The following is a 26,227-nucleotide window of genomic DNA, read 5'->3' as shown; positions in this document are numbered from 1 at the left end:
TGAGCAGAAAGAAACCTGTGTTAGGAAGTAAATCTTACCAGCAAAAGCTGAGCGGATATACTCGCTCTGGCTACTGGTATTTAATCCACCTGCCAGTCTGCTTATAGCTACTGGATATATAATAGGTATATATTACACAGCACTATCCTAGCACTTTTATGGCCTTAAAAATCATTTTTTTCTAAAAATATCCCATGGGATTGATGCTAATGGTCTCTGTTGGATGTTTACAACCAAAATATTTTGGAAATGTTGCAGGTTTCCTGAATTCTTATTTTTCCACACAACTTCTCCAGGCAGTGACAGCTCCCACACCAGGACCAAGCTGCTACATACTTTGTGTAGTTAAATTTCCCCACACCTGGGCAGTAGCAGAGTGAGGGATAAGGCAAGAAGAGGAGGATTCAGCCCCACCATATCATTTGGCAGAGATGGGGACAATGCTGGCCCCAGCCATTATGCACAACACTACCCAGCTCCAATGTCCTCCGCTGCACTGGGCAGTGGTGGGAAGAGATCCTCTGGAAAAAGCTTAGCCAGGTCCTCCTCCTCCTCCTCGAACCTTGGTGCTCACGGGGCTGTTTCTCACACTTTTTACCTCAGTCATCACTGTCAGACAGTGTTTTGTCCTTTCTTAAGTACATTTTTCCAGAGGCGCCACTGGCATCGCTGACAGGCTCAGCTGTGCCCTGCAGTGGAGCTGTTGCGGAACCGGCTGGAACTGGCTGTGGCTGGCACGGGGCAGCCCCACCCTCTCCTCAGAGAGGTCCCTGCAGCCCCACTGCCAGTGCCTGGACACCTAGATAAATAAATTCCACCTGTCACCGCGGTGAAACACGTATTTGAGAATTGTCATTAAAATATGCACTCGTTGCATACCCTTCATAAACTTCACTGACAACGTCAACCACAACAAAATCTCCTCGCACCAAAATTGAAGTGGCATCATCACCACAGCACAAAGGTGGGCAAAATACACAGTCAGTACCTCTCCACCCCTTGTCCCTTCACCACTTTACCACAACAGAAAGATCCCCGCTATTAACCCAGCCCCTGGCAATGGCCAGTCCAAGCTTTGCCCATTATGTCTCCCAGCCACTGTTTTTACTTCAAATTCCTCTAATGGTAAATGATCACCCTGTCTTTATCTCAACCCATGAGCTTTTTCATCTTATTTTCTCCCCTGTCTTGTTGAGGAGGGGGAGTGAGAGAGCAGTTGGGTGGGCATCTGGCCATTACTCTTCTCCACACGTGTGTTACACGTTGCCGTAACGGGGCTGAGGGCACCACATCCCAGGGGCCGTCCATCAGGGAATCCCTTCTCTGTGCACATAAATCAGCAAATGCAAACTGAAGCTCTCAAAAGGTGATGAAAAGCGAGCACCACTATTACGCAAGCACTTTCCTAGATAGAATAATGCTTCAAATAACAATTTAAAGTTGACCTGAATTAAAAGCTTCGGTAAAAAGCTCTCAAAGATTCCCTAACTGGGCAATCTCCACGTATGCAAAATATAGATGGTTGCTTATGGTTCTAGTGTGCCAAGGGCTGGAAAATAGCCATGGCCTTCCCACTTTCTTGGCATGGGTCAGTTAGCCCAGAAAACCAGGCTTCCCGCCACCTCCGGCGGGCACTGGGGTGCCGGGGTGCTGGCTGCGGTGACAGGGCAGCAATCCCAATCCTCCTGGGCTTCCCTCAGCAGCCAGATAAATGTTTTTTTTTAAATTATTATTCTAAAGCAAGATGTTTGGTTTTCCTCCTTTGCTTGCATTTCAGTAGCCAAATATATTTTCCTCCAAGAGAAGAGCTGGAATACAGGAACCTGAAGCCAGGGGAGGCAGCGATTAGTGGTTTGAAGTGTTAATGGTACCACAGTGGGAACAGGGAGTCCCTTGAACTCGACTATTAGCAAATTAATAAAAAGGGTAACACGCTCTCCTGAGTGTTACAAATTTAGCACTAATTAGGACTTCTCTTTCTCAGCTATTTTGGGCAAGAAAATCTTCAATATCCGTTGTTAAATTTGAATCATCTTGTTTGTAGAAGTAAATCATACGGAAACATTGGTTTCTTCACCCAGCTACAGTCTATTAAACTTTTTTCCCTTCTCCTGTTCTTTCTGACATGACTTATAGCTGGATATTTTGTATGCAGTTAGTTTTATTTAGCAAATCTTCCCCTAAAAGAGGGTTTTCTTTGAATAAGGCTAACCTACAGGCCATTCATTTCTCACAGTCCATCTCAAACAGTTCAAAGATCCCCTCTCCATAGGAGTGTCACTGCTCCAATTTATTTACATTTATTTAATTTATTTATTGCTCCTATATTCCAGATGTTAAACCTCACAGAGTTATTGTAACTGGTAAGCCATTTTTTTCTGCCAAATATCTACATAGTTTTGTGTATTTTAGCACTTCAGAATTAATCACAAGAGAAACTTAATCACGTTTGCAATGAAAAAAAGCCCTTAATTAGAGCAGAGGCCAAAATGTCCTCCTGCTCCTCCTTTCTTCTTCCACTGCCTAAATCTCATCTAAACCTTGCCTGAAGTCCAGAAAACAAATCTCACAGTTGATTGAATATATCTAATTGTGAATTGATGTCTACGCTTTTGCAGATATGTTTCAAACTCTGCCTGGTGGCTGTGTTGGCTAATTTGCCTATACCCAGGAAATTAATTCTTTCTTAACTACAGAGCAAAGCTATGATGTTGGGCGATATATGTCTGCCTTTCTGGAAAGAATATTACTTCTCTCTAGCTAAATCAATGCATTGCTAAATGATTGACGGAACCACAAAAGGTTTTAGCTTTTAATGTTTAGGAAAACACTGATGAGGAAGAGAAAGCACTACAGTTTGCATAATGAGAGTAGAGCCAGACTGGCTGAGGCAGAAGAAACTCACTTCAATTCAACAAAAGCCATAGCTTATTTGAGCAATAAAGGGAAAATGTAGATAGAAGGTTACATCTTCTGATGCCAGTAAGCAAAAGAGCATGTTAGAAGTAATCAGTAGTGAGCTCATGGGTTAAAACACACATGTACACATGCACACATGTACAGCAGTGTGGAGAACCCAAGCAGACGCCGTATGAAAATACACCATAAAGCCTGACAAATACTGGACACTGTCAAGGTGGCTTTCCATAAAATAATGCAAACTGATGTTAAAATCTAGACTTTATAATCAATTAGAAAGGGTAGCTCGGCAGCAGTATTAATAACCTCTGAAACAAATGTAGCATGAAAAGGCGGTTTCCAAGAGCTCAGCTTGGAAGACTGTCTCATGTCTATGAAAAATCAAATCTCTGCAAAGGTGAGACTAAAGGTATTGGCCATTTCCCTATCTAGAAGAACCGGATGAAGACTTTCCTCATTCTCCTGTGGAGGGAAACATGATACAGTCACTTCCGTTTACTTCTGTTAAACGGCTGGTCAGAGAGAGTATTCTGCACTGTGTGAGGCTAAAGAAAGTATTATTTTTACTTTTCTCTACTGCATCAGATAGATAGGATGTGAATGGTGTACACTGAGGTGACACTGTAACATCCTGTCTGCATTAGGGCCCTAAATGCTAACAATAAGTGAGTCCTTTCTTCCCTCCATGTGGGCTATAACTGCAGGAATAAGATGTGTGAGCCTGTAAGCTGAGCAGCAAGTAGATAAATTGCAGATGATGATTTAAAGCTGGTAAATACAAACCTTACAGTCCTGCAAGCAGTCTAGTACCGGAAAGGACCTTTGAGGTCAATTCATTTCCCTTCTGTCTTAGGGAGCCCTTTGAAAGAAACTGCATGATAAAGTGATCTAGCTCCATCACAAAATTAATTTTTGCCACCATTTCTCCTACTGTAATGATGCAGGAGGAGGAATCCTACTGCAGCTCCTTGGAAATGTAGCAATCTTCCTATTCCCAGCCTTAATATACTCTTATCCAGTTTATTCACATCATTTTTTCTGCCAAAATTGTGCTTCTGCTTAAATAGCTCTTTTCCCTTCTGTGTGCTTATCCATGATGTATTTATAGGGAGTCCTCTCTCAGCATTCATTGCATGAGATAAAACAAGCCATCCTTTTTTAGTCTCCTTTCATATTACAGACTTTCCACGATCTGGATCACCCTTGCAGCCCATCCCTTCACCTGCTCCAATCTGAGCATGGGGACCAGAACTACCAACAGCAGCTATATATTGTCTTACCAGGGATTTTTACAATGCCATTAACACTCCTTTGTTTCTTACTGCTATATTGTACATTTACACTGTCTGTACATGGAACTATTCTAGCATATAAATTATGTTATACAGTTAACCATCAAATACTGGTGTGCCATTTCATCTCGTACCACCTGTGCTCCTTGGGAGTGCGGTCAGCATTTTGCAGGCAAAATCCTTTGGTGCTTTTCATCTGGTGCTTTTTCATCCTTGATAGCTCCTGCGGAGTATTTCAGCATGAAGATGTTTCAGCAGTCTTTACAAAAGCAAGTGAATCATTCAAAAAAAGCACAATCCATCTATCTTCTTTAGTGTCACCAATTAATAGCTGCTCAGGATGCTTTGAAATCTATAGCTGCTTAAGGGAAGAAAAATAACCAACCCCTTCCTATAGTGCTGTGCTATCATTACATTTTGTGTACTCTGCCTGTGCAAGGAAGCTTTATTAAATAAACGAGGTGAGGGCAATATGCAAAGGCCTCTGATGTGAGGCTTTAAAGAAGGGGAAAAGACCAGTTATGTTAATCCAGGATAAGAAGGGAACTAAAAACCAACTGGTAGACAAGATTGTTTCTTATTGTTGGAAACCATTTCTCATTCCAGAAGCCAGTGGTCAGAGCCTGGCTGATTTCAGTGGCTGTGCTTCTGTCTTTTGCTGCTCCTGCAAGCAAGCAGTGTTGGGGCAACCACAGTCTCCTCCACTTGATGGAGCTGGAACAGCCTTTTACCTCTTGCTTCTGATCTGGATTATTTTGCTGCAGACTGTGCAAAATAAGGGACCAGTTTTAAAAGGGGGTAGTGTTGCCTTTGTGGGCAGCTCAGGCTGGGTCTGTACACTCATTCCTCAAGTCACAAGCTGCTAGAGCAAAGTCATTGCGCCCTTTGGTGTAGCTGCTGCCTTGGGCTCCCTGTCAGCCAGAGCACCCTGGGTTAGATCCTGATGCTTTTCACGGCATCACTGACCCACATTTGCCAGACATAAGGATGCACTCCCAAACCTGCCCACAGCTGCTGACCCCAATGTGGGTTTTCTCCTCTTCCCCCATCCCTCCCTCCTGACTCACATCCCTGTCTAAGGCATTGTGGCCGCTGATGGCATTTGCTCTTGGACATACAGCTCCGTGCCCCGAGCGGGATGGCAATGCTGTCTCTTGAGGGGGATCAATTCACTTCCAGCTAGTCTGCCGGAGAGGGAGGTCTGTGCCTGAGTGTAATGGAACCTGATGGAGGCTAATTAAATAGAAAACCATCCATTTGTGCTGTCTCATTAGGGATTTGTCATAAAAACCTTATGTTCTCTTACAAGCCTAAACAAGTGTGTTCACCACGTAAAAATCAGCCATAAAGCTGTCTGGAGAGTAGTTAACATGTCTAAGCTGTCATTTATGTGGGCTGACTGCAGCCTGGATCCTGCAGGTAGGAATAGCCTTTCCTCTGTCCTCAAACCACCCCGCATAAATGGGACATCCCTCCTTCAAAATGGGAAAGAGGGCCAAGCCCAGCGATCCTGCACCGACAGTCATGTGGAGCGGATGCTTCTCCGTCTGGCCCTGACAGGAGCCAGAAATCAGAGGCAAAGAGCACTTGTTATTTTAAAGCTGTGCCAAAGATGTTCAGAGGTTTAGAAAGTATAAATCTAATAGTAGTGTTTCCTGGGGGCTATGGAGATTGGCTCCCGTCACCTTTGTGAGTGGCCTGGTCTCCTCCTCAACCCCAACTAGGCTACTATTTTTGAGGAAAACTGAATTTCCTGTAGGACACAGCAGTCATCATGCTATTTTGCAATGGAAGAAAGTTATGGGCTGTGTCCCTTGGCTGCCCCAAGGGAAAAATCAGCATGGTCTAAATGGCTGTTGTCCTCAACGTCTGTCCAGGACGAGATTTTCCCTCACCCAAACTGTGCAGGCTTCAGAGTTTCTGCCAAAACTAGGGCTTGTGCAGAAGTCATGTCAGGGCAGATCTTCCCATGGGCAGGAGGAGATAACTGCTTTCTGTCTATGGGACCACCCCCTGGGGTAACACCAGCTGGTGTCTCCTTGCAGGCGTCGGAGGTGGAGCGACAGCTCTCCCTACAGGTCCACACCCTCCGGGAGGACTTTCGGGAGAAGAACTCCTCCAGCAGCCAACACATCGTGCGGCTCGAGAGCCTCCAGGCAGAGGTAAGTCACCCATGCTCGGCCTTACACCTTCAAAAGGCAGCCAGGGCTATTTTAACTTGCATAGTCAACCCCTCGAACTGGGTAAACAAAATCTGCTGCTTGGAGCAAACAAAGAGAAGGATGGTAGTTGTGGGGCAAAGGACTCCCCCAGTGAGGATTTTTGCTGCAACCCAGGGCTGGCTGGGGTGGCACAGGCCAGCTTCCACTGCTGCCTCAGCCACAGGCATGCCTGCAAAATGAACAGATGAGATGGATCTTCCAGGAGCTAAACCATAGCTGTGCTCTTGCAGGGCTGCTGCCCAGTACAGATTAAACTCTTGGGCATGGTGGGAAGGTCTGCAAGGTTTTTTTTTCTGTTTCTCATGCTTGCAAAGAAAGCAGCAATCCTCTCCTGCCTCTGAGCCATGCACGTGGGAAAGCAAGGAGCCCCTGCCTGTTTTAGCTCTGGTACATTAGCAGGAATGATATTACCTTCCTTCCTCTTGCCTTTCCTGATGGGGGTCACTGGAGACCATGTAGGCAGGAACCAGAGGGGTAGAAGATGTCCAACTCTACTACCCCACTGCTTTTTTTATTTATAAGCCGTCTGGAAGAGCTTTTCCTAAAATCTCTCAATTTCTTCTTTTCTCCCGCTCCCACCTGCTCCCTGCTGGTCCCTCGCCTTTTCTTCCCCTTCCCTTGGTGTGGAGCAGCAGGTCCTTGAAGTAAGTATAGAGGCTCAGAAAGGGTTTGCCCGCGCGTGCATTGCTGTCATTATGCATGCCTGTCACTGTGCATGCCTCACCTTGCCTTTTCGCCTCCTTCCTGTCTCTTGCTTTCCAAATCCCTTTCCCCCTGTGCCCTTCCTATGGCCCAGGGCCCACGGCAGAGCAATGTTTTTTCTGTTACACAGTCATTCACAGGGTGCTCGTTACTGGTTTGGATACCAAATATGAACTCTTAATACAATTTCTGTATTATACCTCTCATTTTTCTTGCATCCCTTTTCTCCAACCCACGCAAACCATGATGGTGGTGGGAAGAGACATCTCAGAAACCATTAGTCACCTAAAAGCAGCTTTCTAATACCTACAGCAGCCTTTACCCTGCAGAAATAGCAACTCCACACACTTTGCTAATATTCCTTCATGCAGCCAAATCTTTGTAGCAACCTGGAAAGTGGCAAAGAGACGAAGTCCCAAAGAGGCCAAGAAAGCAGTGGGAAGTTGCTGAATTTGTCTATGGTCCATGAATTGCAAGGAGGCCATAGGGAATATTTGAGGTTATACTGGACTGGTAAATGGCATAGCCAGTCCCCAGAGGTCCTGTGTGTACTAATCTGGGAAAAGGCTCCTTTTTCTTGGTTAAACAAAAAGTGACCTTGGCTAGTGCTGATTCATCCTGTGCACTGTTCCCAGCTAACAGAATCACAGAGGTTTTGCTTGGCACATTGTCCCTCTTCACCTGAAATCGCTGCCCTTGACAATTAAAAGAAATGAACCAATTTTAAAGACAACCGATCACTGGGAGACTAAAAATAAGCATGGCACAGAAAGGAGTCTCCACAAGTAAAAAGACAGAAAAATCCCTGGTGAGGACCTGGCGAACATGCAGCAATTAAGAAAAGCGTATGGGCAGTGCTGTGGCACAGCCCTGCAGGGAGCAGGATCCCGCAGGCTCACCCTGTGGTCTCCAGCACCCATACAGGAGAAAATGCCACAATGCTTAGTCGGGGACCAGCCAGGAAAAGTAACTAGTTTTTCCCAGTCTTGCAAATTTTAATGTACAAGGGGTGGGCAGGGCTCGTCTCTGCTTAATCCGTTTGGACATTTCTGCCTGCTCCCTGGCCTCCTGCCAATGCACACCCAGCCCCTTTGGAGGTGCCCCTGCAGCCTTGGGAAGGAAGAGTTTCCTTTCAGAACCTTCCTAAGCTTTAAACCACACACAGACATACAGTTTCTCTCATACAGGTACAGAATATGTATGTTCATACTTTTGCTTTTTGCTGTTTCATTTCTCTCTTGGGAATGTGATTTCCCCCCTCTCTGCTCCCTGGGAAGTGCAGGGTCCAACACCACCTCTTTTTCCTCCACAGATCAAGATGCTGACAGACAGGAAGCGGGAGCTAGAGCATCGCCTTAGTGCCATGATGGAGGAGAACGACCTGCTCCAGGGAACCGTGGAGGAGCTGCAGGACCGAGTCCTCATCTTGGAGAGACAAAGCCATGACAAGGACCTGCAGGTGAGGAGGCAGCGATGGGACAGGGAAGAGGGGGCAAATGGAGTAAAAGACATGGTTTGGGGTAAAATGACCAGCAAGGTAATCAGGAGCTGGGAGACAAAACAACTGGAAGAATAAAACAGCTCATGTAAGCATGGCAGCAAGCAAGGTCCTGGGTGTTCCTCATAGGGACAGGTAACAGGAGCCACAGTGGGGCTTCTTGACAGCAAAGAGCAGCTTGGGAGGGAGATCTGAGCAAGGGAGTGGGACAGGGTGCTGGGGAAATTAGGTAAATGTAAAAAGCAGCAGAGAAGTCCGGTTGCAGTTCATTTTAGTTAACTTTTTAATAGTAGAATTGGCTTCAGAAGGGGCTTCTTTAGACCCCACTGTTCCAAAGGGCAGTACCTGGCCCCATAGCTCTCACTGCTCAGGTGGTTTCCCAGCAAGCCCCATGGTGTTTGCAGCCATGTGTCACCAAACATCACTCCCCAGGGAACAAGCTGGCACCTATGTGGCTTCAGGCATCTTAGTAGAGAGCAAGATTTTTCCATTTTTCTTCTGTGGGTTGACAACCACTTGAACCCCAGCTCTCCAAAACAGCCCTGAATCTTTTTTTCCCTTTTTTTTGTATATATTTGTATTTATATATGTGTATAGATTTTGTAAAAACATGTCTATAATACTTTTCTTTTTGGATTCACTTCCTGCTGTGTTGTTTTCAGCAAATTTTTTACCTGCGTCCCAACTTCTTTACAATGTTCCTCATTTTAGTGCTGATTAACCTGCTATTTTTATCTTTCAGGATATTCTGGAGTCTAAACAGTGTCTAATGACATTTGGAGATTATTAAGCTCCAATAAATAGCAATACCAGCCAAGAGTTCTTTCCTCCTGGCTGGAAACCCTCTTTCGTGACACTTATTCCTCCCTCTCAGCTCCTTCACAAAACAAGAGATTCATCCAGTCCATATCACCTCCACTAATATTTTTTTTTCCTGCTTCCTTGACAAATTCCTTGATTTTCTTTGCAAGCTGCACCAAAGCCAGCTGGAGCTCCAGGAGGTGCGCCTGTCCTACCGGCAGCTGCAAGGGAAGGTAGAAGAGCTCAGTGAGGAGAGAAGTCTCCAAAATTTCAACACAACCAGCACATCCCTGCTATCTGAGATAGAGCAGAGCATGGAGGCAGAGGAGCTGGAACAAGAACGAGAACAGGTATTTGCCCTTTGGCCCCTGGAAAAGCCCATAGACCTCTGTGACCAGCCCCAGAGGGAGAGGGAGTTTAATGCATTTGATCTGGATTTGGAGTTGAACCAAGAGCCAGAAAACTGGAGTTGTGGTCTCAGCTCTGGTATCAACACCCTTTCGACCATATGAAAGTAAATCTCTGCATCCATTTCAAAACCAACATAGCAAGCTAGACAAATATTTGTGAGGTTTGGCAATCACACGCCTCACTTCACTGTGGAAGGAGGATCTCCATGGCCTTGATTACCCAGGCTAATGTCAGGCTCTCTTGTTCCAGCTGAGGCTGCAGCTCTGGGAAGCATATTGCCAAGTGCGATATCTCTGCTCCCATCTCAGAGGAAATGACAGCGCAGACTCAGCAGTCTCTACAGACTCCTCCATGGATGAGTCTTCAGAAACCTCATCAGCCAAAGATGTCCCAGCCGGCAGCCTACGTGCAGCTCTCAGTGAGCTGAAAAGATTGATACAGAATGTGCTGGATGGGGCAGACTCCACGGTAAGTTGGTGGCACAGAGAGACCTTGGCTTGTGCATGTCCCCTTGCCCAGGTAACAGAGCTTGCTGCACGTTTCCACTGGATCTTGAAGTCCCCAGTCTCCGAGACCTGCAACTGCAGACCTGCGTGGGAGTACTCACCCTCCTCGTTTCAGTACCTGTAGCAGCTGGTAAGAAGGCTGAGCATAGAAATGCAGTTGTATTTGTTAAATAAAAAATAGAGAGTCCTGCAGAAGGTCTACAAACATGGAGACTGTAGCCATATGTTACCAAGTGGTCAGTAGGTCTCTGTAAATGTGGTTTATGCTAAGGTGAGAACATGTCTGCATGCTCTTTTTACCATGTGTAGAAGCACTACCCTTGGCTGAGCATGTTTCCACTGTGGAGGTATATGGGAACAAAACTGAAACTCTACCAAAGTCACATTCACACTTGCTTTTTCCTTGCTTAGTACCTCCTATCCCAAATCAGTATCAAGTTAATGCAATTGCCTTTTTTAAAGTGAAATCTGAGCAAGAGATTTCTCTCCCGCTCTCAGAGTTCTCGAAGAAGTGACGATGACACCTTAGAGGAACAGATCAGGCGAACAAGCGAAGATTCACGAGCCCTGAGGGAATTAATGGAGGGAGAACGGGGGAAACTGAGGCAGAGTTTGGAGGAGCTGCAGCGACTGCACAGCCAGGTTAGCAATTCCTGCACTTTACATGTGGTCTTGTAACACCAGTGTTCATCCTCCAAGACCTCTTCCATAGAATCTTCTTCCATAGAAGAGATCAACATGATCAATAACCCAGGAGGATTTGGGCCAAAACCAGTTATGGTTGGATGAGGGAGACTCTGTTAAACCCAGCGCAGATGCTTCATGCATTTAGGATCAGAGTTTTTGACAAGTCGTCTGTGGCCCATCCCAGACATCATCTCAAGCAGCCAAACTTCCTTTAAATCTTTCCCCCAATCTGCTTTTCAGCTAACCTGTCTCACTTTAATTCTTCTCAGCAGAAGACCCCAAAGTACAAGGCTGCTTGATATGGGGTACTGGAAACCACAGTCTGACCCATCTTGCTTCCACTAAGCCCTTGTAAAGGGTATATGCAACCACTGGATGGACAAAACAGTGCTGCTCTGCTGTGCGTGGCACAAGGTTCGCTCCCCTTCCACAGCAGCACCACAACACCCTCATAAATGCACACCTAGAGAGTCTTAATCATGGCCAGCCTGGCACCAGGCAGCATCCCAGGCCCAACAGGGACTGGCTAAGACAATCTCAACATCAACGAATGATCCAAGCCCGAAACCAACACCACTCCCAAAGCACAGAATCACACTGCATCCACACTGAACATAGCATCGTCTGTGTCTGAGGTCCTACCCCAAAAGCAGCAAATGGAGACAGGCACTCAAGGACATGCTCTGCAATCCCTGTTTCTATGGGACAGGTCTCCAAACACTGGAAGGGAGAAGGCAGAAGCAGCCTTTAGCATAGCTTCTTGTGCAGCGCCAACTGCATTGGAGCAGGGAATGGGATTAATGTCCTTGGCTGGTCTTGCCAGCAGTGCTGTATCACCCTTTTACCGCTGCCCTTTGGAGAAGAGAAAACACATCCCTGTTCAGAAAGTCAGCACAACCTGGGGTCTGACAGCCTTCTGCAGGGCTATGGGAGTTCCCACCATGGGGCAGAGTGAAAAAGAGTGAAAGCATCATTAAATACCCCTGGCAGTGGTGGCTGCATGTGTATGAGGATGGGAAACAGACTTGCTAACAAAGCAGCTGATAAGAGGCAGACTGCAGCAAGGGAGAAGCCCTGGTACCTGTCCTTCCCCAAGGACTGCTCCTGTCAGCAATGTGGCCACCACAAGAGACACCTTTGGGGGTCCATACTTGTGCCCCCAGTGAGACATGAGCCCAGATGCTCCTCTGGCTGTGCTACCATAGTCCTGTGCTGCCAGAGACCATTAGAGGCTTATTCACAGATTTTGAGTGACCATCCGTACACCAACCTGCTTGTCTGGACACAGCACCTCCTTACCATTGCTCCTGGGCACACAAGGCCTTGACAAGACACCAGGAGGGAGCAGCACTTGGTTATTCTTTGCTGTGGCTGGTCTTCCCAAACTCCCCAGCCAGGAAGGACCAGAGGACATGCCCTGGATCGCAAGTCTGGACTCCCATCTCTGCTTTTAGGCATCCCTGACTACCAAAGCTTTGAATATTTAGGGAGCAAAGGGAAGACTGCAGTTCTACTTTCTTCTCACACCTCTGTGTTACATGGAGAAAGATGGGGCATAACTACAAATGCAGGAGACATTGCTCTCGGAGAATCACTCCAGCCTCACACAGCAAATACATGTCTCCCGCAGCTTTTGCCCATAACCCAGCCTCGCACTTGCTCAAGGTTAATAATCATTCTCATCTCCCTTAGAAGAGGCAACATTGTCTTCAGTTCAGTACTAAAGAAAATCAAGGCACAAGGAAATCTGGTCCACCCGGGGCAGCAGTGCTTTGCTGCCTCTGCATCCCTCTGTGTTGTCACTGGTATTGATACAATAAAAGGGGAACTCCTCCTAAACAGCTTTTGGGACCTGTCAGTGCTCCTGCCTGAGAGCAAGGTGAGCTGGTGGGACAGGAATCACCCCTGCCTCTGTCTAGACTGGAAAGCAGTTTCACGCCTTCCTGCCTGGTCTGTTTCCTCCCTCTGTGGAATCCCATTCTTACCTGAAACACAGACAAAAGCAGTTAAAACACCAAACCTATCCCCAAACACAGGTTTTTTGGCCTCTTGATCCGCTGTCCCTGGGATTTCAGCAGAAGTGCTCAGCACCTTTCACATTAGCTCGCACCACTGCTCTCCATCACATCATTGCTCTGAGGTGCATCCTGTGCTGGGCTGCAGGAGGGCACAGCTCGGGCAGAGCTCCCCAATTCCCTGGCAGCTCAGCACACAGCATTTGTACCCTCCTCCCCCCTGACCCAGCCATGCCATGCTAGCGGCAGATCCTCCCACGCTGTTGATGTGATGAGCCCTTTTTGACTGTCTGCCCTCTATTTAAAGATTTCTTTGAGGATTCAAGCACTACTGAGCTGCATTTAGAGAAAGGAGGTGGGTCAAATGCTGGAAGGGTTTCCAGGCAGTGGAGTAGCGTAACAGAGCATGTGTGTGCCCTAGACAAAGAAATTAAATGTGTATGAAATATTGCAAAGCTGTGCTAATGCAATCCTTGCATGATTTCACACCCTATTAACTCACTCTGCACAGGACCAAAACGATAGATCATTTCTCAGACTATTTAAGACTCTGCACATATTTTAAAGTCTAATTAAAATTGTAAGATGTGCCAGTAACACCTTCCATGGCATGAAAGGGAATTTTCACATCCTTTGTCTTCAGCTTCATACTACTTCAAGAGACATAATGCCCCCCTCCAAAAAAATCCTATTTGCTGCTAAATGATGTTTGCAATAATTTAACCCTGGAAAGATCAGAATACAACAGGCAGGCTCAGAGGATATGCGCACAAGACAAACTGCTTGGAGAGGGGCAATATTTCAGTGCTGATGCCATAGTGACAGCAAAGTTGCAGGCAGGTCCTGTCCTGCACAGCTGCACAGCTTTCAGTGCTGTTGCTGCATGTTACTGAGGCCATCCTGGTGACCCATCTTGCTCAGAGCAGCACTGCCAGCATCCCAGGGCAAGCTGGCACATTTCATGGGGAGGTTGCAGCAGCACTAACAGCACCCTCCCAGCAGATACAGCTTCTTCTACAAGCAGGGGAGCTCAGCCTCCAGGTTGACCCATGTAGGGATTTTTTGCCCCCACTCGTGGTGAATTTGTCTGAGCAACCCTGGGTTTCACGCCCTCCCTCTGCCCACAGGTCACACTACTGAGTGTGGAAATGACGACGCTGAAGGAGGAACGGGACCGGCTGCGAGGTGCTGCTGAAGACAAGGAGACAAGTGAACGGCTCCTGCAGGCCGTCAGGGACCGAGATGAGGCCATTGCCAAGTAAGTGGTATGAACAGCCAAAGCCAGGCTGAGTTAGCAGATACAGAGTCCCTTAGCAGAAGATGCCTCCAGGGTGGGTTTCTCCAACCCTCCATGAATTTCAGTAGCTGTTACAAAGTGATGGAGTGAGTCTTAGCTTTGCTGGCATTGGGAAATGCTGCCAGGAGCTTGGGAGCAGGGCAGGAGATGCCGATTTCCAGAGCTGCCCCATGGCAGGATTGGGGGCATTTAGGAGGATGCTGTGAACCATGTTTTTGCCATCCCTAGTGCTGGTCTGAGTCACAGCAAGGCAGAGAGGACTTCAGGGAACTGAACTTTTGCTCTTCCAGACACACAACCTTGCTTTCCTGCCCATCCCCATTACAGCCCTGCTTGGGCTTCTTCCCTAAACCATTTCTCTGGTCACTCGCTCTCCTTTCTTGTTCCAGGGTCTTTTTTGCATCTCCAGTCCTGTAATTCTTTATTTCTCCTTTCAGGATTATCCCACTGTTTTGACTCTTTATTTTCCCCATCCTCCTTGCAGACCTGTGCAGCTTTGCTACCCCGTACCCCATACCCCCCTTCCCCAGCTCTGTGCTTGGGCTTGCCACAGTGCCCTGAGCACTCTTTGCCTGAAGGAGAGGGGCAGAAACATTCACCCCACTGTGCTGTACATAGAAAGGACATATCTGATAATCTCTTCAATAAGCAGATGGGCCAGGACACCACCAGTCCATCTCCTTATGGAAACGCCTAATACTCAAGGAGCACAAGAGGAGGAGCACAAGAGCATTGCACCTCTGAGGATGTGGGGAGCTAAATCAGCATGCACAATCCCTTCATCTTTTTTTAAGTGACCGGATCATCCATGCTGCTCTCGCCTGGGTAGCCGGCTACCAAACTCCCATCACTGTCCTCTGTAACACCTCCATCTGTTGGCAAAAATCAGGAGCATCCCAGCTGCACTGCCAAGTGCAGAGAGGTGGTTCTGACATTTCCAGTGCATGTGGGTTGCTGGTTCTGCTGTGGCTATAGCAACGCGCTGCTGCGGCGATAAATCCCCCGGTAATATCCAGGCAGCGATGGGGAGCTTCACAACAAAAGGCTATTTAAGGTGCTCAAACCCACAGCCGGGAGTGGAAGGGTACAGCTTCTCCACGGCGGTTAATGACCCTGCTGGGACAAAGCACTAATATTTACGGCTGACTGTCCTGCAGTGGCAGGAGCCCAGAGAAAGGGGGACGTGACAAGTGTGCATGGGTGAGTGGCGGGTGATTAATGAGCAGAAAGTGGCTGCAAGTGAAAGCAGACAAGAGCATCTTGTTGCTAGAAATGAAAGCATCCCTCCACAGACTGAGCAGACTGCTGCCAGGCAGCGAGCCACCTGGGAGGCTCATGATATGCTTCCCACCTCGCACCTCAAGGGTTAAATCACTTTTGTTGAAGCCCTCCCAAAAAAAAGCCCTAACTCTGAACAGAAATAAAATCACTGCCTGAGGCAGACATCTGGCATGGAAAATTTTTAGCTTGAAGCTGAAGTTTGGCCACATGGGAAGCAATAGGAAAATAGGATCCTATAATAGGAGGTATTAAGCAACCGCTACCTGGAATATAAACACAAATTCCTAAATAGCTTTTTCTGCAGGGGAGCACAAGGGAGCTATTAGGAGGCAATGAATTAGCTACAGTTAATAAGATGCAATTATTTCTCCTGAAAATGTTTGCAAGGAAAGATGGTTCCCAGCAAGTCATGTTACAGTTACCCATCACACAGCAGTTAATTGAAAACTTAAAGTTTGTGCTCACCTGTGTGCTCCCAGCATGGTGAGCAGCATTTCCCAGCTTGGGCACCTTAGGAGATTGCTCCTTCCTAGAGGACAATTTCTTTCCACTAGCCAATAGCAGCTGGAACATCTCAGCCACTGAGCACTCAGAACCCTTTGGGCAACCTTGGCCATGGCATCACATGCCCAGTGGCCACCAAATGCCTGGAAAAAAACACAGCAGTGGTGTTCCCAAGGGTTGGCACAACCCCATTGAAACTGGGAGCTTTCCTTAAAGTGTAACATTTCATTCAAACAATTTTAACAGTCTGTCATTCTTTAAAAGCATATGCTGTGATAAACTTTCTTCCTTCATTTCTTCCTTCCTTCAATCCAAGTCCCAACTGAAAGCAGACTTGTACTCTTTGAGGGGTTTTTTTGTTTGTTTTATATTGCAACTTATTGATCAAGTCATCAGGCACAGATCATTTGGTTTTTAGCACATACCATTTCCTTTCCTATGCATTAGTAAACAGAAGAAAAGGAAAAAATATTTACATGTAGATTCTACCTCGTTGTAGATCTCTATTTTTAATGGCAGATCCTGCACGTTATCCAGGCACACTGTATTATCTTACACAGCAGTGTATCTGAATATCTTTATGTATTCTTCATAGTGTGCTTACCAGAAATCTGCTGGTTTTATAGTAATGATGTCTACAGTTCTGTCCCATTCTTCAGATGGATAGATTGTCCAGAATACAATGGAGATGACCAGCTTAGGATTTGGGGACTTGCCAATGAAATAAATTGTTGACTTCTCCTCAAGGATATGTTTAACACTTCCTTTGGAGAAAAAAAAAAAAGAAAAGTCACATGCCCCAATTTCTCACTCTCCCCCCAGGAAGAATGCGGTGGAGGTGGAGCTGGCCAAGTGCAAGATTGACATGATGTCCCTCAACAGCCAGCTGCTGGATGCCATCCAGCAGAAAGTGAACCTCTCGCAGCAGCTGGAGGCCTGGCAGGTGAGCAGCCCCCAGTCACCACAGGGCAGGGTCTGGGTGGCACGCAGCCCAGGAGGCATCTCTGGGTGACTTCTGCCCCTCCCTGTGGGTTTGCTGCATTCTCAGCCTGAACACCCATAGATAGGAGCGTTTGCTTTTGGCTCTGCAGAAGCCAGCGATGCAGTGGTGCTCAGAGGGGTGAAACACAGCCCTTCCCTGCTCAAAGCCTTTCAGCTGTGAACTGTTAATTAATTATACAGGAAGGCCCATTTAAAATGGAGAAACAAACTGTATCTCATGGCTCCATGCAGCATGGGTAACATACACTTTGCAGAGTAACCTGCTGTGACCCAGGGAGGGAAGGTAGGTGTCCATGCAGGAGATGTCCCTGGGCAGGCACAGCCTTGGGGACATGCAGGCACAGCACGTCCTTGCATTTCCGTGACGGAGCAGAAACGTGGGAGGCAGAGAGATTGTGGTGATTGTTTCATGGTACAGCTGTACTGTTTCCAACTCAGAAGATCCGGCAAGATGGAGAAGCTAAAATCCCAGCTCTCCACCAAAGTAAAAAAAACCCACACCCACAGCAGTTCAGCAGCTGCCCTGGAGATGCCCTGCTTGGGGCCAGTTGGGAAAACCCACATAAAGGCAGAGAGCCTTTGAGAGCAGACAAAGCTGTCTCCTCCTGGAAACTAGCACCAAGGGAGAGCTACTTTAATAGAAAACAAGCAGATACAAGAGAAAAGGTCTGGGCCAGTTCTAGTAATGTGTTGCAGACCATACAAGACCCCAACTCTACTAACAACCAGCCTGACCGGTAGAAACCTGTCCCGTACAACCTCGCTCCTGTTTCAACTCCACTGTGTTTTCGTTTCTCTTTTTCTTTTTTTTTTCTTTTCTTTCTCCTGCTTACAGTTTGCTTCCTCAGGGCTTTTTACTATCTGGCTCCTTTGGTTTCTGATCTAGTGGCCTTTCTCAGTTCCTGTACCAACAGCTTTAGTCGTACACCCCTCCTGCCTTTGAGGTGAGCTCCCTGCACCCTCACCAAGCACCCGCCATCCCCTCACCTGCTCCATTTGCTGCCACTGTCACCTGCATCCGTCCCTGTCCTCACTGTCATCTGGCAAGAGAGGCCAGTGCAGGGTCTCCATCACCCACTGATATCCTGCACACACACACCACACACCCCAGCACCAGGCCAGGGCAAAGGGGCAGCATCCTACACCCCATGGTGAGGCTTTACCCCCCAGGTCACCACGGGGAAAGCCAGGCTGAGGCGCACGTATCATTAATCCTCTGTATTTGGCATATCTAGTATCTGGAAAAGTTCTTGAAATACAGACTGGGATTATACTTCTCAGCCTCGCTATGCAGTAAGTGACATTCAGTGCTCTGCATAGGAACTGTCTGTATCTAAGTTCTGCTTCAGTTTGGATGGGTGGTATAAATTGAGACCTACTTACTAGTACACTCATATTTAGTGCTGGAATATCCCCAGCTTAGGGTTTTAACAGCAGGTGTTTGTTTGCTTTCTCACTTAACAGTATGTCATCCAATCGCAGCAGTATAGCAACCCCAATCCTGCTCCCATCAGTTGTCTGAGATGAGGATCAGGCTCGCTAGCACTGCAGAAAGTTGTCTCCAACATACTGACCTAAAGTGTTATTACACAGTAGCAAAATAGTTTCCAAGACCTAGTGTCCCCAGAACAGAAGCTCAACCGCAGAGGCACAAAACAAGTCAGGTGATTTATGTATTTCAGAAACTATTTTGCATAGCTGAATGTTTCTGATAAAATGGGGTGAGATTCTCTGCTTTAGCTGGGCATAAATGGAGGCTTTAATCTGATAAAATTTTGCTCCTGCTCACTTCTAGGCTGCACTTTACCAAGGACCATCAACAAGATTACAGTTTTCTGTAAGCACACATAATCATACAGTCTATAAAATATGCCACAAGCAAAATCGCACACATCCGAGCCTAGCACAGGAGTGGATGTGCACCTCACCCCCATGCCTAATCTGACCCCCACTGGTATTCATCATTATCTGACTGGGGGCAGGAGGGGTGTTACTGGGAGTAGGGAAGGAATATGGAGCAAACTTGGAAGTGGAGGGCTGCCTCTCTGAAATGAGAGCCCAGTGGCTTCGGTGCAATAGCAACAGGGGCACCGTTAGGTTAGAAAATGCTGCAATGCCAGCAGAGAGCTGCAGCCTGCACAGCCACGGCCACAGCCACCAGCCTCCGAGGTTGCCTTGTGCAGCTCCAACCCTTACCTCATGCAAGGGAGACAAGCTTCAGCTCGTGAAGAGGATACATGCCATTTGCACCTCCTTCATCCTCACCCCTTCTGCAAAGAGCAGAAACTCCTGCCCAGAATGCCCAGAGCACACCAGTACCATGTTATCCAGCTTTATGGGACTGCTTTACTAGGCAGGTCTCGTACTGCTGGTGTTTGTCCTCCCTCCGCGTTCCCGGACACTCCTGTGCCCCTGCCCAGTGCCAAGGCAGGGACCGCAGCTCTGCCCCAGCCTCTCTGCCTACATCTACCCTGAATCTCCACAGCGAAGTGCTGTGCGCTCTGATTCACGCATTGGACAGACAGGGACCTAAACGTAGTGCACTCTCAATAGTGCATACTGTATTTTTACATATATATAAAATATTTTTTTGTATATATATATAAAAATCATACTCATCCCTTGTTATATGGTTAACCAAGGACACAGATCTGCCATGCTGGAGCCTGGGTGCCTACCTCATTTGCTAGAAGAGGTGCCTTCAAAATCCAAGTGCTATACGTTTTCATGTGGCAGCTTCACCTCTGGAAACGTGTTTCACCTTAATGCTGATGTTTACCTTAACCTCTTCAACTCTCCCTCTGCCTTTCCCCTTTCCAGTCCTGCTCTAAAAAGATCCAAAGTTTCCCCAGTCCACGTAGCTCTGCACCCTCCTGCTCCCCCAGGGAAAGTCCCCATACTAAATATGGTCCAGGCCATGGCTATCAATCCTTTTCCCTGCAGAAAATGCTGCAACAAGAGATTAGTCATTGTTCATGTTTCCAGTCCACGTTGGTTATTTTATTCCACATTGAGCTACAGAGCAGCTGGGGCACCCGCTGGGCGAGGGCAGCACCTTCCTTGCTGTCTCAGTGCTGCCCTCATGGGCTGCCCTGCACGAGGTGCTGAATGAACTGCACTTCCACCACTACAGCCCATCCAGGGTATCCTTGTTCTCACCAGGTAGTGCTCATAAGGGACCAAACCGCTGGAGAATGGTTGATTTCTCCTGTGGGGCTAGTTTGTGTACACAAGTTTTCACTAAGCTACAGTATAATATGCAATTATAGCAGAAATAATGGAGCTGAAGGTTTAAAGATTGTAGAATTGATAGCCAGGTTTTCAAGGAACACATTAGCACGTCGTCAGCAGCAATGGGACTGACTAATTATTTGTGTAGAGCAATTTCACTGTGCTACAAACATGGATGAAACCAGAGCGCTTCTGGTACATCTAAAAAAACCACCGTGCAGTTGTTCATGCCAAGCTGTCTGTCAGAGAGCTCCCACCGCTCTGCTGGCTCTAGAGGAAGAAGCGGGTCTAAGGGATGAGTGCAGTTCTCTTTGGTAAGTCTGGTGCAAAACCCACTTGGGATCTGGTGGGCCCACGCCTGGCCCCAGCCCCTCGGCTCCTGGTGGCACCTTCCCCAAGGAAGCCCCACTAACAGTGACTGTGCAGGCAGCTCTGTCATGCCTGCCTGCTCCATATGGCAAGCACATAGACCATCCTTACTTTTTCTGGCATTTGCTTTCAGCTGCGTTAGTTCTTTTTTATTTATTTCTCCCCCCAAAGGGGACATCTGCAAGCTGCAGACAGCAGAGAAACATAGTTTAGGGGTGTGACAGAGTCCCAAGCAGGTGCGATGCTCCTCTGCAAGACCACCTGAGCAATTTACCCCTCAGAACTGTGTGATTTACTTTCCTTGCTCACTAGAAAGCCTCACAGCAGCAAGCAAGGCTAAGTCTGCTGCCAGGTGGGGAGCTAGACCCATCCCCACTCTTGTCATCCCTTCTCCATCTCATCACAGCACGTTTCACACCCATTTCAGCCGCGTCCCTGCGCGAGCTCCCTCTGAGCATCAGCTGCTACTAACAACCCTCTCCTCTCCCTCTGCTGCAGGATGACATGCACAGGGTCATTGACCAGCAGCTGATGGACAAACACCCGAAGGAATGGAGCCAGCTTGCTTATTCCTTCTCCAGTGGCTATGGCACAAAGCGGAGTGCCAGACCCTCCCCCGTGTTCAGGCCGGAGCAGCAGGGGGACGAGCCCGTTGGGGCAGAAGGGAACCGCCTCTTTTCCTTTTTCAAGAAAAATTAATTTGAAAAAGAGAAACCTCTCCAACAATTCCTGCTTCAAGATGGGGAGTGGGGCAGCTGCCCAGCTTGCTGATGGACCCAACTCTGATCCACTAAGAAAAAAGAAGGGGGCAAAGGAGTTAACCCTTGAGACTCTGCACTATTTACACCGCACCTGGTCTGAACCAAATGTTTACATGAACTGGAGATTTGCAAATTGACAATGTGATGCTAATAGAAAGAAACTTTTCCTATTCTTTAAGTGAAGTGATAAACTTCAGGGTATATTTTAGGCGCTTTGACACAGTCCAGTTTGTGCTGTGAAGAATAATCTGATTGTCTTAAAAGCATTCTCATGCTGGAGAAGGAAGTAAGCAGCCCCAAGACAAAGCAGCGCAGGGGATTGAGAACTGCCATCACAGCAAGCACAGGGGGAAGAAGAAGGCTGAATGCAAGAGAAGAGAGGGGAGTCACTTACACCGCCCTCTGGTCCTGGCAGCTGTGATATCCTTCATCCATCCCACTGAGACTGGAGTCGCTCTGGCCCCAGCCTTGCCATGTTTTGACAAGTGTAGCTTTCTCCATGGTGGAAGTTGAGCCCTCACTGCAGATCCTGCCTGGGCGCCATCTCCCCTGCAGCTCTGCATAGCTGTTTACCCGTCGCTGGGAATCCAGGCTCCTCGCAGATCAGGGCAGATGTAAGATTGCTGATGTTACTGTCTTCTCTAGCTCCCTCCTGTTACAGAGAGAAGAGCTGCAGAGACTGTAGTTACATGGAACATTAAGGATTTCTCCCCAAGAGACTGACAATCTGTAACAGGTTACAAGCTGGGTAAGAGTTGTGGATGTTCAGTCCTGGGGCACCTACTGTCCCTCCAATGGCCAAAGGTAGTTGTGGAGCTTCAGCACGTCACACACCTTTCCCCAAAGCCAGGTACCCCTCCCAAACAGAGTAAGAAACCTGTCATTTTAACTGGATAGGCCCCCAAAAAGCCTAACTAATAATTCATTGAAAGCCTACCCATAATAATGTCAGTAGGTCTTTAAGGCTGGGTTGGCAGACTTGCTCCTCAGAAAGCACGCAGGCATCTACCTTCACTAAAGCCAAAGGCAATTTGTGTCTACAAAGCTCTGGAAATTCTGCAGCTTACTCTGCCCCACGCAGTAACATTAGCTATGGCCTGACGAAAACTATGAGTATTTGTCCCTGCCTGCAGGTCATTTACTACTCAGCCCTTTGGCGAGCAAGTAGCCAAATCTCCTTTTGACCGAAGATGATCAGAGCCTGCTTTGCTGTAAGCATGACTTGATCAAGGAGAAGGAATGTAGCTTATTTGGTATATGCACACAGTGATGCTGGAAATCCTGCAATTCTTAAGTAGGGACCTTCCCTACGCACTGGATGGGCACCTTACAGCTCTTCTCTTTAACACAGTCTACCATCATAAAGCAGCAAGGAATGCCAGACTAAGTTCAGAGATGTCCTGCTGCTGTCATGCAATTTTCACACATTCTCCCAGCTCACGATACCCACAGGCCCCAATTTGTTTCCCTGTCGCTTTAAAGAGGCTACCACCTACACTGTCCCACAGGAGACGGAGCTAGGTACACATTCAGCTCTGCCCTGCTCAGCAACTTAGGTGCTAAAACACCATCCTACAGGGAGCTGCTATCTCTGTTCACTATTTACAGTAACGAGCTTTCTGCTAGAATTAGGTAATACCTTCTAAGAAGCAGGTAAGAGGTTCGTGGCTTGGGTTTTTTTATTATTATTTAACTTATCTATGGGATAGAACATCCATAATACCTCAGTACAAATATCCTTTCTGCCTACAAAGATTTGAGCATTCCCATATTTCCTTGTTAGCATGAAACTACCACACTGGTATGAAATCATCTTGCACTGAAGTAGCTCCATGTTGCAAGGAGCAAAGTACTCTTTGGGATTGAAAATGGTGGTAAAAAGCTGAGTGGTAAAACCCATTTACTTGAAAGCAATGACACCTGGATTGCAGATCCTGCTCCAGGAAATACTTAGGTAAAGCACCACCAATACAGCTTGATGCTTACAGGGAAAGGAGTCTGGAGTCTCACAGGCAGGGAAGGAAACCAAACCTTGGCCTCTCCTTTCTAGGCAATGCTCAACTGTTGAGTATCTGCTTGTATCCGCTTGTGCAAGTGAGGGAAAGGGACTTAGTGCAGTGCCAAGCGCGCTCTCAGGATGGCAAGTCCTCATCCTCCCGTCTTACCTATGTTGTGACTCCCAATAGGGCAGAGCCATGAGGCACACACTCAGCATCCCGGGCTGTCAGGACTCAGTTACGCCCATATGCATTAACATAAACTTTGATACCTGCAAAATTAGGCGTGGGTTCATGGAAGCCAGTGATACATGTGAACAGTTGGCTCATACCCTGTTTGAAAACTATGCTCCGCTTGTTGTGGGAGAGCTACGTGAACATCTTTGTCCTCACAGACCTTTTTTCTGCTGTCAGTTGTCATTTCCCAGGCCCCAACAGCTCTCTTCAAGCCACATGCCCAGCAGCTGTGTGGGACTCTACCCCTGTGAGGATGTGTGGATGTATGTATGCAATCCTAAGGCAAGGGCCTTAAGTTATCCAATGAAGATGCAGTAATGAGATGAAGAAAGGTGCCTTCTGCTCCATGTTTGCTGAGAGGGAAGCGACTCATTCAGTTGCAGGGGTAGGCAATTGAAATGCACAGCACATCTCTTCATTTAAGGAGGAACCTACCTTAATCCCATTGCAATTTTATTTATTTATTAACAGTGATGGAAGAGACGGCAAGAGGAAAGTCAGCATGTTCTAAGGTGCCAGTTGGGTATGGTTTCTTAAAACTAGCCTCTTAACCCTAAAGACTTAGTTGCACTACTAAACCCAGAAATAGAAGAGAATTGGGTTTAATGAACTGGACAACACACCAAAGGAGACCTCCTTGTGCTGAGCTGCTACTCAACAGGAACAGAAACTGCCTTAACATAGCAGCTAGGTTTTGTTGTTTTGTCTTCAAAAATCTCATCAATGCAGTCCTTCACATTCTCGTTTGTTATGTTGCGTTTTAACAAGGTCCTGACTATTCCACCTTGAGCTGTCATTAAAACACTCATCTCCCTCCTGTCATGGCCAGGAGCCTGGAATCATCCTTGCAGTGTTGGGTTAGAAGACACTCCACTTGTGATACTTGATACTTCTAGGACACACATGGCATAAAGGAAACGTTGGCTCCAGTGAATGAGATGGAGGAAGCACATTAATCCAGCAGGTACTCAGGATCCCAAAGTAGATTTAGGGAGTGGGATCAGCAGCTCTAAATACAACACTCACCCTTGCTTTTGAGATAATGGTAAATAAAACAGTAGTGCTGCACAGTAACTGTTCAAATATTGCACAGAGAAGAGATGCCTGCTGAGATTAAGGTTACAAAGAACTTTCCCACAGTTAAGTAACAGGTGACTGGGCAAATGTTTATTATGCTAGCCTAAGGGAAAAGGGATCAATCTCCCTTTAGTCAACTCTGCAAGGGAAAAAACTGTAAACAAGAAACAAGTAAGTGTAAATGAAAGGCAAGTCACTAGCACTTTATCTTAATACAAACTTAGATCAGCAACTTGCCGTTGAGATGAACAACAGATCAATTAATGACAACAGAATAATTTTGCACAGAGAAGCAAGAAGTGAGGTTACAGGCAGTGCTGCATGTACAAGGACTTGATAGCTGCATGCACTTGTCCTACTTAGAATGGTAAATTCCAGATATGCCTCTACATCAGGCAAACTCTCTACTCCCCACTCGGCTATAAAAAGCAAGATTGTTTTAACCAAAAAGCCAAGAAAGGAAGTGTCTGGGTGCTGCAGCAACGATTCCCTTAGATTGAGAGGGGAAAAAGCACACAGCAGGGACAAGCAGAAAGAATGTATCTATAGATATGTACATATACCACAGTGCTGTAATTTTTGTATGTAGCAGTAATGTAAATAAATGTATGGTTTTTATAAGATACATATTATAAAAATCTATAAAGGCATATTTTTAGTAAAACAATGCTCTACTTCTTTTGTAAATAGTTCTCTTCAGAATAAAACAGATCATTTATACAATACTGTCTCAGCTCTCAAGTCACTGCTTATCTTGCCTAGCTGCAGAACAAGCTCACTTTTTGAACTATCATCTTAACACCCAACAGCATCTTTAGTGCTTCATCATCCCAAATTCAGCCACGTAAAGCACTTGCATGTGTTCAGAGGAGAACAGTCCTGGAGAAAGAACATTTGAGGCATTTACATCTCCTGCCACACAGGAAAATAGAAAGACGAGCATGTAAACATTCTCCACCTTCCACCCATTTGTATCATTTACTGGCCTTTATATGGAGGGATATTCAAACTTTAACGAGTTTAGACACAAAACACAGATGGACAACGAAACACCTCCAGCTTGCGGCAGCTGCAGTTCAGACCATCTGCATGTCCTCAGGATTCCCCTCTACATAGTCATACCAGAACAGAGCAGACAGAAGAAAAGGCACCTTCCCACAGCAAGTTTTCATCACACTTCTCCAGAAGTGAGGACTTGCCTTCGGTAGCCCACTTGTGCGTTAAGGGCAGGCAGGGGTAAGTGAATGCTAAGGGCAACGAGCACAGCAACAGCTGCCGTATTTCCTCTACAGAAACACGTTCATTTCCTGGGAAAGCAAGGAGAGACTCCAGATGTTTTTTAATCAGCTCAGGGTCTGACCCCTACTGCCTTTGAGGAGAAACTTTCAAAGCTCACTCAACGCTTTTCGTTGAACAGA

At 46.9% G+C, this 26,227-nt stretch overlaps 1 protein-coding gene across 3 annotated transcripts in view; it reads left to right on the top strand.

Annotated features, from left to right (window-relative positions):
- The window catches only part of BICDL1 (BICD family like cargo adaptor 1), a 52,230-nt gene extending 26,220 nt beyond the window's left edge, over positions 1 to 26,010 (top strand). Inside the window, exons 3-11 of one of the 3 annotated variants that reach the window (XR_008236595.1) lie at positions 6,257 to 6,373; positions 8,448 to 8,594; positions 9,605 to 9,784; positions 10,095 to 10,313; positions 10,850 to 10,993; positions 14,181 to 14,311; positions 16,958 to 17,078; positions 17,973 to 18,081; positions 21,236 to 21,348. Coding sequence is in view for 2 of the 3 variants with exons in the window: in XM_052796455.1 (XP_052652415.1) it covers positions 6,257 to 6,373; positions 8,448 to 8,594; positions 9,605 to 9,784; positions 10,095 to 10,313; positions 10,850 to 10,993; positions 14,181 to 14,311; positions 16,958 to 17,078; positions 21,236 to 21,436 (1,260 nt within the window). In the remaining variant the exon portion in view is untranslated. Of the gene's footprint in view, positions 1 to 6,256; positions 6,374 to 8,447; positions 8,595 to 9,604; positions 9,785 to 10,094; positions 10,314 to 10,849; positions 10,994 to 14,180; positions 14,312 to 16,957; positions 17,079 to 17,972; positions 18,082 to 21,235 lie in introns of all 3 variants that reach the window. The other 2 variants (XM_052796455.1, XM_052796456.1) reach the window with 2 other exon arrangements.
- The last annotated feature ends 217 nt before the right edge of the window (positions 26,011 to 26,227 follow it).

The sequence above is a fragment of the Harpia harpyja genome, chromosome 9, assembly GCF_026419915.1.
Source record: "Harpia harpyja isolate bHarHar1 chromosome 9, bHarHar1 primary haplotype, whole genome shotgun sequence".
In the NCBI taxonomy this organism is placed as follows: domain Eukaryota; kingdom Metazoa; phylum Chordata; class Aves; order Accipitriformes; family Accipitridae; genus Harpia; species Harpia harpyja.
The sequence above is the reverse complement of the archived record's forward strand: the minus strand, read 5'-3'. Positions and strand labels throughout refer to the sequence as shown.